Raw genomic sequence first — 15,025 nt, 5'->3', positions numbered from 1 at the left:
AGGACTTCTGTGAATCCACATATGGGAGCATTACAGAGCCATTACAGATCCCTGCAGAAAGCAAGAGGGTCTAGGAGAAAAACTTGGAGTATGGCCACTAAAAAAAAAAAAAGGATGACTTAGAACTGTCGTGGAAGGCATTAGGAGAGGAAGAGTTTCAGGTTGTCACAGGTGCTCAACCTCGTCAAGTGCCTAGATGAGCAATGGTGATGTGCAGGTTACTGGGTTTGTTGGGGTGATGGGCCATCATGACTTTGGAGAGCGATTTCATTACTACGTGGGCACAAGGAGTAAATGCCAGGCAGCTGCTAGCTCAGTAGACATCTGTCTTTTCACCAGCAGATTCAAGTGAAGATTTTTCAGGACAGGGAAGCTGCGTGCCTGTTTTAAACAAAACCTGTGGGAAGGGAGGAGTTGAATAGGTAAAAATAAATCTTATTCTTGCCAAAGATGGCAGAAAATCCTTGTGTTTTGTTTTGGATAAGTCCTTTCAAATTTAATTCTTCTACAAAAGGAATAATTGGAAGTTCTCCTTCTAGTCTGTCAGATTTTGGCTCTGAAAGAAAGTTCCAGAACAATGCAAGGTGGCAGGTAAGACAACTGACAGTTAAGGCTGACTTGAGCAGGGGAAAGCTGGTCTTTTAAAGTCTAACGCTTCTTCTTGCTTTCCCCATCCCTGTCTTTGCTTTTGTACTCCTGGTTCCCTTTGGTTATCCAGCCTGTTTCTCATTCCTGGTCGTCTTTGTTAAGTACCTAAGAGGTTTGCTCAGAAGGGTTAAGGTGGAAACTCTTCCTGTGGTATTTGCATGTATAAAAGCTCATCTCTAATCACAAGGCTCTACAGAAAGACTCGTTCTATCACCACCTCTTCTTCATGATGCTTACCCTGATTAATGGAATGAGACTGGGATACAGCTTCTTAAAATTTTTCAGGTCTTTCTCCAGATGTCCCAATATTATACATTGACTAAACTACCAATATTCCACAGATTTGAAATGTCACTTATATCATGTAGTAAATTCCTAGATGTATTTAGGGTCAGTTTGTGAACCCACTGTTCTGTTTCACTACTCCCTCTGTCCACTAATGTCTATTAGTCTCAGTCTTTGAATTAGTGGAGAAGGCAATGGCAAGCCACTCCAGTACTCTTGCCTAGAAAATCCCATGAATGGAGGAGCCTGGTAGGCTGCAGTCTGTGGGGTCGCTAAGGGTCGGACACAACTGAGCGACTTCACTTTCACTTTTCACTTTCACACATTGGAGAAGGAAATGGCAACCCACTCCAGTGTTCTTGCCTGGAGAATCCCAGGGACGGGGGAGCCTGGTGGACTTCCGTCTATGGGTCACACAGAGTCGGACACGACTGAAGTGACTTAGCAGCAGCAGCAGCAGCTGTGACCTTGGAGAAGGAAATGGCAACCCACTCCACTGTTCTTGCCTGGAGAATCCCAGGGACGGGGGAGCCTGATGGGCTTCCGTCTATGGGGTCACACAGAGTCGGATACGACTGAAGTGACTTAGCAGCAGCAGCTTTAGAATATGTTTTTAATATATCATATGGCTAGTCACTCTCATTTTTATCACAATTTGAATGTTCTTACGTGTTTATTTTCTGCATATTGTAGAATCAGCTTGACTATTCCCCCTCCTCTCTGCCCCTGCAAAACCGAGATTTTTTCAAGGAAATTGTTAAAATTATATATTAATTCAGGAAGAATTAGTATCTCTTTAATATCAAACTTTTCTATCCATTCAGGCCTTCTTCTAAAGTATTTCAAGTCTGTCTTCATATAGAAGAAACTTCAATTTAAAATTCTAAATATTTTGTGGGTTTTGTGTCTATTATGAATAAGATATTCTTCCATTACATTTTCTGAGTGTTATTCATATATGGAAAAGCCTTTTTTTAACCCAGCCGTTTTAGTGAATTCACTCTTACCTTGTAATATATTTCAGTCAGTGATGTTATCTGAAAGTAATCAGTTGTTTGTAAGGCAGAAAATATTCCATTGCCTAAGAGCCCCTTCACCTGTACCCTCAGGCATCCACAGAAAACCTGGAATGCTGACAGTCTATGCGTTTATTATTTAGATTATTTTTTACCTTGAATTGCAAAATATTTCAAAGATACAGAAAATTATCAAACACTAAATGGCAACCCACTCCAATATTCTTGCTTGGAGAATCCCATGGACAGAGGAGCCTGGCAGACTACAGTCCATGGGGTTGTAAGAGTCAGACATAACTTAGTGACTAAACCACCACCACCACCAACATGCCTATAATACAGGTTTAACAGATACAATTTTTTTTTTTTTTTTGCTCTATCACTGCCAGGTCTCTTAAAAAAAATTTAAAAAGTCCTGATATAATATTGCAGGTTTACCTAGAGCCTCTTCATCATCATCCCTTCTTTCTCCCCCTCCTTCCCAAAGTAGGTCCTGTGCTGAGCTGGCTGTCTGTCATCTTGTACTCACTAATGTGTGTATACACATGCATCTTCGGTATTCCAAAAGTTGGTATTCTGAATATGTAAATTTTATTTTAAATATTCTAAATATGTAAAATTTGGTATTCTAAAAAAGTATGCAACCGGCTTCTCCAGTGGCTCAGTGGTAAAGAACCTGCTCACAATGCAAGAGACACAGGAGACAGGGGTTTGATGGCTGGGTTGGGAAGATCTCCCTGGAGGAGGAAATGGCAACCCACTCCAGTATTCTTGTCTGGAGAATCCCTGTGGACAGAGGAACCTGGTTGGCTAGAGTCCCCAGGGTCACAAAGAGTCGGACACGACTGTATGTGGGCTTCTCTAGTAACTCAGCTGGTAAAGAATCCGCCTGCAATGCGGGAGACCTAGGTTCGATCCCTGGGTTGGGAAGATTCCCTGGATAACAAAAAGGCTACCCACTCCAGTATTCTGGCCTGGAGATGCAAAGAGTCGGACACAACTGAACGACTTTTACTTCATGCATGTATGCAGTTGTAAATGTTGCCCTTATTTAAAAGTAATAAATACATGCCCATGTCTTCCTGGGTAATGGTAAAGACTGCCTGCAATGCTGGATACCCAAGTTCGATCCCTGGGTAGGGAAGATCCCCTGGAGAAGGAAATGGAAACCCACTCTAGTGTTCTTGCCTGGGAAATCCCATGGACAGAATAGTCTGGCAGGCTACAGTCCATGGGGTTGCAGAGAGTCAGGCACAACTGAGCAACTAATACTTTTGCTTTATTTTTTCAAACATATGCCCATTATGAAAGCATTTCAACCTTTATAGAAATTGACAGGAGAGAAAGTTAAAAGTGCTCCCTAATATTCACTTTAAGAATCAACTATTCTCAGAAAAGGTATATCATGGACTGAAAAGTTTTTAGCGCATGCTGTTAGGTTGCATGCAGTAAAACCAAACAGTATCTGAGCTGCTTAACAAAAGAATGCCTTCCGAGGGAAGAATAGTTGAGGTATTTATTTACCACCGTATCCTGTTCTCTTCTGATAGTTTTTTTTATCATGCTAAAAAAAGAAAAGGCATCTCAAAGGTTACTAGGACTGTAAGTTTCGACAGGGAGACACATCTTTGTTTATGCCACAGAGCCACAGGCTTATATTGATTTGATTGCTGCGCCTGATAGGAGGCTTGCTTGCACAAAGCGGCTGCTCTTTGATGAGCAGCTGGTAAACTTGGAGTGCGGCTAAGACAATCAGAGGAAGTCTACGCGTAAACTGCTCCATGCAAGGAAAGGTGGTTTTTCCATTTGCCTTTTTCTGAGCAGTTTAACTTCCTAAATACATGATCCAGATTGCTTCAGAGGCTATGTAAACCATATGTTTGCTAAATGAAAGAAACAAACATGGGGAAGTCTGATTAGCATCAACTTCCCTTAGGGAAGGGGGATCTTTCCCAAACCAGCTGAGCTTGTTTTATACCTTACTGGACACGGGTGGGCCAGCAGAGGAGGGAATGGGTTTGTGAATGGCTGCATCTGACTGTGGATTCCCCCCTCTTCTGCTTATGCACGTATTTTTATTATTTTTATTTATTTATTTTGGGCTGCGCTGGGTCTTCCTTGCTGCACACAGGCTTTCTCTAGTTGCAGCCAGCAGGGGATCTTTATTGTGGTGCAAAGGTTTCTCATTGTGCTGCCTTCTCTTGTTGTGGAGCACAGGCTCTAGGTACATGGGCTTAGTTACTCCAAGGCATGTGGAATCTTTCTGGACCGGGGATCAAACCTATATCTCCTCCGTTGGCAGGCAGCTAGCTTCCTATTCCCTGTACTACCAGAGAAATCCTTAAGCACATATTTTAACTGTTATCCTTTTGTATTAGTATGAGTTAGTAGGTGCTGGTTGTCATGAGGAGAAAGAATTTCACTCAGTATTCAGCAGATTTGGAGAGGGGGAAATGGTAATTTCAGCCTTTATGAGATTAACTGTGTGAGTGTGTATGTTGTGTGAGAGAGCATGAGCAAGCTAGCAAGAGCGACTTCCTTTTCCTTGTTTATTCCATTGGGTTTGAATAGCAGCTGACAAGGATAAATAGCTTACTTGACTACTGTTAAATCAAGTTTTTTTTTAATATTAAGTGCATTAAAGGAGTGGTGAAGAAGTTGTGGACATTATTTATTACATAATGAAGACGTTTGCAGGTCTAGATAAAATAATGATATTGGGTGACTGCTATTGAATCAGTTAAGAAAACAGCACACTTGTTTCCTGTGTCCTATTTTGGATACAGAATTTAAAACAGTGGGAAAGCTCAATGACCCAGATGTGTGGACACCAGATATCTTGAGGTGAACTCGCATAGTTATAAGTGAGGTGGCCACTCTTTACCATCCCAGCTGAACATCTGAGAGGACAACAGGCATAAACTGGGTCAAATGGTCCACCCAAGGTCTTAATGGTATTGTGGTTGTCATGGCTTAAGAGAACAATTAAAAAAAAATTCTATTAATTTTTCTACTTCTTCTGTCTCTAATTATGTACCCCCTGAAAGATTCACTAGCTGATGTTGTTTGCATTTAGGTAAACACAGTGGGGAATAACTCTGAAAATTAAGAGGGGGGAGAAAGATTTAAGTAGCTTATTCATGTCCATTTGCATGAGTTTCCTATGAACTCTTGGTTTGGAATCCTGTGCTGAAGCCTTTTCGGAACTTGCATCATCTTGAATGATGCCTTCATAACATGACAATTTCTTTGCCTTTTATTTCTTTGGGAATACAGACAGTACCTATGCAATGTCATAGCATAGGGCACTGCCTAAACACTCCATGTGCACAGTATTAGGAAGCTTGCAGTTCTCTGTCTGAAGGAGAACTATTTTTAACTGGAAATGATTTTAACTAAAAGATCATGTAGAGATAATCTTTTTAAGCTTGTGAGTTGGACCAAGAGAGTAGCTCAGGGGTGCAGAGAGAGGACAGTACCAAAGAAGGCTTCACTTTACTTTTCTCTCGTATTTTTGCAGCTCTTCTTGAGGTTTAGCTTTCATTTTTATTCTTTTTCCTTTTGGTCTTGTCCTGAGTCCTGGATTTTATTAAATCTGTGTCTGAGATGTCTCAATTCAGTTCAGTTCAGTCGCTCAGTCGTGTCCGACTCTTTGCGACCCCATGAATCACAGCACGCCAGACCTCCCTGTCCATCACCAACTCCTGGAGTTCACTCAAACTCATGTCCATCAGGTCGGTGATGCCATCCAGCCATCTTATTCTCTGTCGTCCCCGTCTCCTTCCACTCCCAATCCCTCCCAGAATCAGAGTCTTTTCCAGTGAGTCAGCTTTTGGCATGAGGTGGCCAAAGTATTGGAGTTTCAGCTTTAGCATCAGTCCTTCCAATGAACACCCAGGATTGATCTCCTTTAGAATGGACTGGTTGGATCTCCTTGCAGTCCAAGGGACTCTCAAGAGTCTTCTCCAGCACCACAGCTCAAAAGCATCAATTCTTCGGCGATCAGCTTCCTTAACAGTCCAACTCTCACATCCATACATGACCACGGGAAAAACCATAGCCTTGACTAGATGGACCTTTGTTGGCAAAGTAATGTCTCTGCTTTTTAATATACTATCTAGGTTGGTCATAACTTTCCTTCCAAGGAGTAAGCGTCTTTTAATTTCCTGGCTGCAATCAGCATCCGCAGTGATTTTGGAGCCCCCCAAAATAAAGTCTGACACTGTTTCCACTGTTTTCCCATCTATTTCCCATAAAGTGATGGGACCAGATGCCATGATCTTTGTTTTCTGAATGTTGAGCTTCAAGCCAACCTTTTCACTCTCCTCTTTCACTTTCATCAAGAGGCTTTTGAGTTCCTTTTCACTTTCTGCCATAAGGGTGGTGTCATCTGCATATCTGAGGTTATTGATATTTCTCCCAGCAATCTTGATTCCAGCTTGTGCTTCTTCCAGCCCAGCGTTCCTCATGATGTACTCTACATTAAAGTTAAATAAGCAGGGTGACAATATACAACTTTGACGTACTCCTTTTCCTATTTGGAACCAGTCTGTTGTTCCATGTACAATTCTGACTGTTGCTTCCTGACCTGCATACAGGTTTCTCAAGAGGCAGGTCAGGTGGTCTGGGATTCCCATCTCTTTCAGAATGTTCCACAGTTTATTGTGATCCACATAGTCAAAGGCTTTGGCATAGTCAGTGAAGCAGAAATAGATGTTTTCCTGAAACTCTCTTGCTTTCTCCATGATCCAGCAGATGTTGGCAATTTGATCTCTGATGCCTCTGCCTTTTCTAAAACTTGCTTGAACATCTGGGAGTTCACGGTTCACATATTGCTGAAGCCTGGCTTGGAGAATTTTGAGCATGACTTTACTAGCGTGTGAGATGAGTGCAATTGTGCAGTAGTTTGAGCATTGTTTGGCATTGCCTTTCTTTGGGATTGGAATGAAGACTGACCTTTTCCAGTCCTTGGCCACTGCTGAGTTTTCCAAATTTGCTGGCATATTGAGTGCAGCACTTTCACAGCATCATCTTTCAGGATTTGAAATAGCTCAACTGGAATTCCATCACCTCCACTAGCTTTGTTCATAGTGATGCTTTCTAAGGCCCACTTGGCTTCACATTCCAAGATGTCTGGCTCTAGGTGAGTGATCACACCATTGTGACTATCTTGGTCGTGAAGATCTTTTTGTACAGTTCTTCTGTGTATTCCTGCCACCTCTTCTTAATATCTTCTGCTTCTGTTAGGTCCATACCATTTCTGTCCTTTATCGAGCCCATCTTTGCATGAAATGTTCCCTTGGTATCTCTAATTTTCTTGAAGAGATCTCTTGTTTTTCTTATTCTGTTGTTTTCCTCTATTTCTTTGCACTGATCGCTGAGGAAGGCTTTCTTATCTCTCCTTGCTATTCTTTGGAACTCTGCACTCAGATGCTTATATCTTTCCTTTTCTCCTTTGCTTTTCGCTTCTTTTCTTTTCACAGCTATTTGTAAGGCTGCCTCAGACAGCCATTTTGCTTTTTTTGCATTTCTTTCCCATGGGGATGGTCTTGGTCCCTGTCTCCTGTACAGTGTCACGAACCTCTGTCCTTAGTTCGTCAGGCACTCTGTCTGTCAGACCTAGTCCCTTAAGTCTGAGATGTCTAGACAGTATTACAAGCCTTACCTGCTGTATGGTCAGGCCACTCAAGATGGCTGATCTCTTACTCTCTGTCCATGCCCTGCTGGATCCCTCCCTCACCTGTACCCAACTCACAGGAATGTGATGGCCCACTCCCCCAGCTAGTGATTGTTCTAATCCTTTGGCCAGAACAGCTCCACATGCTAGTCTGTTAAGGGAAACTACTGCCTTCATGATGATTGTTAACCAGAGGAACTGTGAGGAACATTTTCATGGAAACCAGTGAGCCCACTTGATGACACTTCCCCCTGTAAATGGTAACTTCTTCTCCCCTGAGCACTGAAGACTGCTGCCCTGGTCTGCTTGCTGCCTGCTGCACACTCGTCACTGTGGGACCCTTTTGTTTCAGATGTGAGATCCCCTCTCCCATAAACCATTGATGTCTCTGTCATTGCTGGGTCTGTCTTGAGGCTGGGCAACTACGAGGCTTGTAGGTCTGCAGATGGAACCCCACACCTGCTTTGCCCAAAATTGACTGCTTTGGTTCTGGTACACAAAGTCTTTAAAAAATATAATATTGTTTGTTTGTAAAGTATATTACCCTGCTTCCTCCTTTTATAAAAATCACATGAACTTTGATAACCCTCATTTTTATATGAGAAATATTTTATATATTCTAAGTGCAATTGTGCTGGTCTGTATGCAGTCTCAGCGAGTTTTGGAGATGATGTTGCCTTGTGAACTTCCAGTTAATACAGATTATTACCCTAGCAACAAACAGCCTTGATCAAAAGGCATTTTTTTTTTTTTTTTTGCTTTTAAGAATGATACAACTGTATTTGCTGGTTTGGGGTGGGTGAAGGATCTATCAAACTAAATTTTAAAAAGACCATAAAGTTTTTAAAGGAGAGTTACAAGGAAATGGTTGACAGATGCCCACTACCAGATGAAAAAATTTCTCAGAAATCTTGAGCAAAATGGCCTGTTTTGAAATTTCCTAGTATAGTTGAGCACTAGGATTTTTCTTAGCTCTCCTGAGTTCATACATTTGCATTTGTTATTAGGTAAGGTAATTGTTCAGTATGGTTCTTAGAATGCATTAGAATGTATTGCATGGGTCATCCATTCATTCACCAGTTATTTTTGAGCTCTGCCATGTTCAACTGCGAGGACAGATAGAGAAGAGAGAAGAGCTGCATCGAACTAGAGTTGGATTTGCCAAGAAAATGACTGTGTATACAAGGAGTGATTATATATAACTAGGTATCAGGAAATGCAAGTTGGGTAATTGAAGAAGGGTGAATGAGAGGACAGGAAGGGTCCAAGGAAGGAGGGAAAGGCGGTGGAATCAGTGGGTTGCAGGAATGGTGGGTTAAAATTGTTGGGGTTGAGGATTGGAAGAGACGAGTCGAAGAGACTAGCAGGGCTGGTTAGGAAGTGGTTTTGGCATTGGGATTGAAGAGAGGTTGCAGTTGGTGATAACAGGGTCAATACTTGAAGGGGAAGTCAAGGAACTGAGAGGCCAGGACTGTTGGAAGGATTGCCACAGGGAAATTTAAGAAAGGCGTGCTGGACAGCACCAGGAAGCCAGCAGCTACACTCATGAATGAGGATGAGCAGGATCCAGGGGCCTGGAGATGACTTTGATGATGAAATAGAGACTGATGGCATAAGCACAAAACTGGGGGACATTCTCGGAGGAGGAAGTGATTGTTGTCTAGAATAATTAAACTCAAGCAGGTGGAAAGCCTTCTAGGGAGGCGGTGCTCTCTAGAAGGAACCTAGTATCTGTTAAGGCAAGAAGGTAAAGAGAGAGAGTTCAGAGAAGAGGCTGAGGATTTAGAAGATTTAGCTGGAGTTCCAGAGGACGCAGTGGAAGGGTTTAGCAAACCAGCTGAGGGGTTTGGGGAGGTGAGGCCCAATTAGGCACGTGCTTAGGGCTGTGCAGGTGAGAGTGCATCCAGGGGAGTGAAGACCACCAGGGGGTCAGTCTGGGGCACAAGCAGGGATAGAGGGGGTGGTGGGATCAGTGGGTGCTTTCTGAAGCAGGTGGGGAGGCTGTGCATGCTGGGAGGAACGGTTGGGGGTCTTGCCAGAAGACCGACCTCTGAGGCTGTTCTTCCCTCCTGTGCCTGGTGGTTTGGAGGCTGGTAGTGCGGCCTTGCCACCCAGAGTGTGAGTAGATCTCATCCTGCAGATAGAGGTGAGACTGGGGAATAGCTGTTCAAGCTATGATGTCTGTCTGTTTTACTTTTTGCAGCAATGCCAGGATAGTGGCAAAGGAAACCTGGAGGGTTTAATAATAGCTTTTAATATTGCTTTTAATCACTTTTAAAAGATATTCATTTGGCTGCACCACATCTTAGTTACAGCACTTGGGATCTTTAGTTGTGACATGTGCAATCTAGTTCCCTGACCAGGGACTGAACCTGGGTCCCCTGCGTTGAGAGCATGGACTCTTAGCCACTGGACCACCAGGGAAGTCCCGATATTGCTTTGATACCTAAGATACAATTCAGCATACAACAGAAAAATAGTAACTAACAGGTTTTCATTTTGGAGGGTTATGCTGACTCATAGGGCTTCCCAGGTGGCTCAGTGGTAAAGAACCCACCTGCCAATGCCAGAGGCATAAGACATGTGGGTTCAGCCCCTGGGTCGGGAAGATCTCCAGGATTCTTGCCTGGAGAATCCCATGGACAGAGGAGCCTGGCGGGCTCCAGTCCATGGGGTCACAAAGAGTTGGACACAACTGAAGTGAATGAGCACACACACTGACTCATAATCAGTAGGAATAATTGAGAGTTCAATTCCTATTTAAAATAAATCCTTCTCTCCCTGTCCTCCTTCCCTTCCCCTCCACGTCCCCCAAAGCGTGACTTGAAAATCGACAGTGTCACAGTCTCATCCACTGAATTCCTGATAATGTTCTCTTTCCCTTTTCTTTACAGTGAAGAAAGTTACAATGTCAATGATTATTCTTTAAGAGATCAGCTACTGGTGGAGTCTTGTGACAGTGAAGAGCTTAATTCTTCTCCAGGAAAGAACAGCTCCACAATGCTTTATTCAAGACAGAACTCTGCCAGTCACCTCTTTACGCTGACTGTCCTTAGTAACCATGCAAATGAGAAGGTGGAGATGCTGCTGGGAGCAGAGACGCAGTAAGTATGTGTAAGGCAAGGGTTTCAGCATATCTGCTGATGGTCTAATTACCCTTGGTCCACAGACTCCCTAGAAACAGCAAAACCTACTATGTATTTTTATTGCCTGCCTGTTATGCACCAAGCTTTAAAAATCAGTTTGTTTTAATTATTGATAAAAATATGACCTAGGAGCTCTAGGAATATGACTTACTGGTAGTTTGATTCTAGGCCCTGTGTTTTCTTAGCTACTGAAATTGAAGTCATTTTGCAATCACCTACCTTCAACCAGGCAGCAGAAAGCCCAGTGACTCGTCAAAAGAGACACTGGGTTTAGGGAAATATATTTATTGCAGGAAGGGTGACCCCCTGCAGAGCCTGAAAGTGGGCTCTTGTCTAGCAGTTGGAAATGAACTGTCCAAGGAGACACATGTGCTGACAAAACAAGAGACTTTATAGGGAAGTGGTGCCCAGGCGGAGAACAGCAGGTAAGGGAACCCAGGAGGACCTCTCTGCCAGAGCCCGCGATCTTGGGTTTCATAGTAATGGGGAGTCATCTTGTTTGGCTCATACCTGGTCTGACTCAGGGTCCTCCCTGGTGGCGTGCACATCTCTCAGCCATGATGGATTCTGGTCTGACAGTTTCTGGGAGGTTGGCTCACATTTTGGGGTGGCATCTCCTCTCTCCTTTTGGCCCCTCCCAAATTCTTCTGGTTAGTTTTTGGGGGCAGCACCCCATTCCTTATTGGGACCCTCCTGTTGTGAGACAACTCATACAAGTGGTTATCGTCTTGCCTGGTCAAGGTGGGTGGTTTTCTTCAATGGTTTCCGAACATTTTGATGAGCCCTCTTTCCCGTCCAGAGTTTATGCAGAGACAGAACAGTCATCACGTTTGTGCCTACAGTTTCAGCAGCAGTTAGTAGGCAGTCCGTTCTCACATGGGATGAAGCTAGTAGTGGCAGTTTTAGTTGCTCAGTCATGGCCAACTCGTTGTGACCCCATGGACTGTAGCCTGCCAGGCTCTTCTGTCTATGGGATTCTCTAGGCAAGAATACTGGAGTAGGTTGCCATTCCCTTTTCCAGGGAATCTTCCCAACCCAAGGATTGAACCTGGATCTCCTGCATTGCAAGCAGATTCTTAACAATCTAAGCCACCAGGGAAGCCCATATGGGATGAAGCTAAGGGGGCTTAATTGTCAAGTCTGCCCTAGCTGTTATTGAATCAAACTTGGGTCCGCTTGCCTGTGCACTGTAAAGCCAATCTGCTGACACCGGGTTGTGATGAAGGGAAGTGCAGCCTTTATTATAAAGGTTCCAACACAAGGAGGATGGGTGACTTGAACTCTGAAAACCCCCAAACACCCAGATGGGTTTCAGCAAAGCATTTTTAAAAGCCAGGTGAGAGAAGGGGTTACAGGGTATGTGCTCAGCTGGTGCACAGTTCTAATTGGCTGATTTCAGGTAACAGGGTGGTTTACCTTATCAATCCTCAGGTAACGGTGGGTCTCGGGGTACATGCTCATCAAGTAGTTAATTTCTTTCATTTTGGTGGTGGTTTAAACATCTGTGACACAGCTCAGGAATGTGCCTCAGATACTGTTACTTAGGTACCTCCGGAAGGAACTGCAGCAGAGGACAGTGGGGGTGGGGGTTCTGTCCCAAGAAGGCCCTTTAGGATCCTGTTCGGTTACATTGAGATTTTGTCCATTTAGAGATAGTTGGCCAATTTGTTTGGAAACTGGAAGCCTCCTCTTAAAATAATCATCATAGGCAGGTATTATGTTGGGTCAGAAGTTGAAGCCTTGGAGGGAAAGAAGGTCCCTAATCCTTAGTTCTCTGGGGTTCCTATACTCACTCCTACTTGGCTCTTATATAGTGTGATGAAAATGAATCAGGGTGAATAACAACCCTAAGACTGTAACAAAATCTTAGTGAAAGTCAACCCAAAGAGACAGTCTCCATCTTCTAAGAATATTTAACAGGGACCCTGGTTTGTTAAAGAGAGATACAAGAAAAGAAAAAGAAGGGGAAAAGCCATCCACGTGAAACGATGAATGACCATTTCATGTTTTAGGCACTAGAAGTAACTTTTCAAAGGGTGAAGAAAACCAAGAAGAGCAGGGTATAGAAAGCTATTTGAGATTTAAAAACAGCGGAAAGGGAGTATTCCAAATGCACTTCTCAAGCTAACAGAAGGAATGAGTAAGAAAAAGAGCGCCATCCCCTGTGTTTGTTTATAAAACAAAGCAATGCTTCTTCCTTAGGCCCCAGAATTCTTCCAGGAAAGGGCTGGAAAGCCCTCTGCATTCCAAGGATGCTCCTCTGTGTTTGCACCTCTGGGGAGGGCACCTCTGGTGGATGTGGTGCTTACTGGGCTGTGCAGGTGACCAGCAAGGGGACAACACCCAAGGCCAGGGCTGAGGCATTTCTTGAAGGCATTTCTTCAACTCTTAAAAATGATTAAACCCCTTAGTGTGTAAAGACAGACCTAGATCTCCTCTGTTTGGGGGAAGCCGCTCTCAAAAAAGAGATTTTAGTATGTCTGAACTTTAGATCTTAAAGAACTTTAAGGATGAAAATAAGTCTTAAACACTTCAGAGACGACTGCTTGTCCAGACATTCTAAAGAATTATTCAGAGGTGAAGACATTCATTTGTCATTTTTAATAAGGGAGAAAGTGTTGTTGGTTTCGCTTATGTTTTCCTTTTCTCTGTGTTTATAAGGATTGTTTGTTCTTTATTCAGATCTTGCCAACATATCAACAGATCTTTTCCTGACTGTCTCATCCATAATTTATGTAATCTCTGCTGCTGGTTTCTGAGATTATTCCAAGAGATTAGGCAGTAAACTGGCACTTCCAGTTTTTACACCAAGGCTCAATCCTTTCCTGGGACTTTCTGTAGCCCTTGTTCCACCCTTTTTCTTGCCTTTTGATCTTGCCCGTGGACTGAATGGATGTTCATTTCCTCAACCAGAAATTCTCAGAATATCTAGTTATGTCACCTGTAAACCCGTGGATGTGACTCATATTTGTAGCTCTTTAATTAATAGCAAGAGAACATTCTAGAAGATGTGAACAGGTAGCTCTATTCTTGGGTATGGAAGGAATGACTCCCTCACTCTCCCCTGCTCCCAACTCAGTTACAATTGCAAAGTAAAAATCTGGACAAATACTTTGGTGCTGAAAAAAAATAGGACAGTCAAAATGCTCTTTTTTTTCAAATCAGCTGTTTAAAATCCTGGCAAGCTGTTATATGCTGTATTTGGAAATGTGCAGGTTGGCACTGGGCTACATGGTTTTGAACAGTCAGAGTTTTGGTTTGTGTAGAATGTTTTCCTTGCATCTAAGGTTTGCAAAATGTATAGGTGAGAATTTTTAGCTTTTATATGTGGTTAAAATAGTCCATTAGCAATCTAGTTGAGAAAACAAGGTTTTTATCACTACCGTGGCCTTGAATAATTGCAGAATTTCAGATCAATTATTTACATTCTTTGGTTTGAAAAAGAATGAGGTCTGTACCTAAATATTTACCTTCTTTGTAAAACTGTTCTTAGTAGAGGCCACCTGGGAATGTAAAATCAGCAGCAATAGGAAGGGGGCAGCTCTTTGGCACAGGGACAGTTCGGCTATCATAAGACAGTGGAATTGTGGAAGAACAGATTGATAGCTTTGATTACATAAAGAATACAGAAAAGCTCACTGAAAGGAAGTGGGGCAAACACTTGGCGAGCATCTGGGATGGGCCAGACGCTAAGCCAGCCAGAGAGCATGAAGAAGGGAGGTGTGGGTGTTTCTCAAGGATGGTATTTCAGAGTTTTGAAGCATTGTAATAAGTAAGATGACATATAAGTAAGATAACATCTTGGTTTCTTCGGGATCAGTGTTTTGTCTGTTGTTCTGGCAAAATTAAGAATAGCCCCCTCTTTGGCTCTCCAGAGCATCTTTAGACAATATGTAGTGACCCTCATTATAAGTCTGATGTCCGGCTCCCTCAGCTTTTCCCCCAGATATCAGATGGGATTCCAAAAGGTGAAGTGAATTGCCTGAAAGCACACAGGAAATGGGTTACTGACAAAGATTCGACTTGACCTTTCTGATTCTAGCGTTCTAATAACGTTAAGCTTCTTCCTGAGAAGCTGCCAGCCAGGAGACTATTCCACTCCTACCTGGCCTTATTCTGGATCTGAAGAAAACTCCAGGAAGCCAGTTGCCATCAAGTGTGAAAACTACTAAAATGTGGAGTGTGTAGACTCAAAAAAGGAAAAGGTCTGTGGTCAATTTAGGGCATCATATGATTCGAAATATTTTATAATG

The 15,025-nt window shown here is 43.0% G+C and overlaps 1 protein-coding gene across 4 annotated transcripts in view; it reads left to right on the top strand.

The window, feature by feature from the left end:
• Positions 1-15,025, top strand: part of ARHGEF26 (Rho guanine nucleotide exchange factor 26) — a 141,192-nt gene that overhangs the window by 114,445 nt on the left and 11,722 nt on the right. For all 4 annotated transcript variants that reach the window (XM_088839658.1, XM_088839654.1, XM_055411283.2 and 1 more), the window contains one exon: positions 10,521-10,730. In XM_088839658.1, the coding sequence (XP_088695784.1) occupies positions 10,521-10,730 (210 nt within the window). The remainder of the gene's footprint in view (positions 1-10,520; positions 10,731-15,025) is intronic.

This window comes from Moschus berezovskii, chromosome 1 (genome assembly GCF_049115385.1).
Source record: "Moschus berezovskii isolate FMDL1 chromosome 1, NW_MosBer_1.0, whole genome shotgun sequence".
Taxonomy (NCBI): domain Eukaryota; kingdom Metazoa; phylum Chordata; class Mammalia; order Artiodactyla; family Moschidae; genus Moschus; species Moschus berezovskii.
The sequence above is the reverse complement of the archived record's forward strand: the minus strand, read 5'-3'. Positions and strand labels throughout refer to the sequence as shown.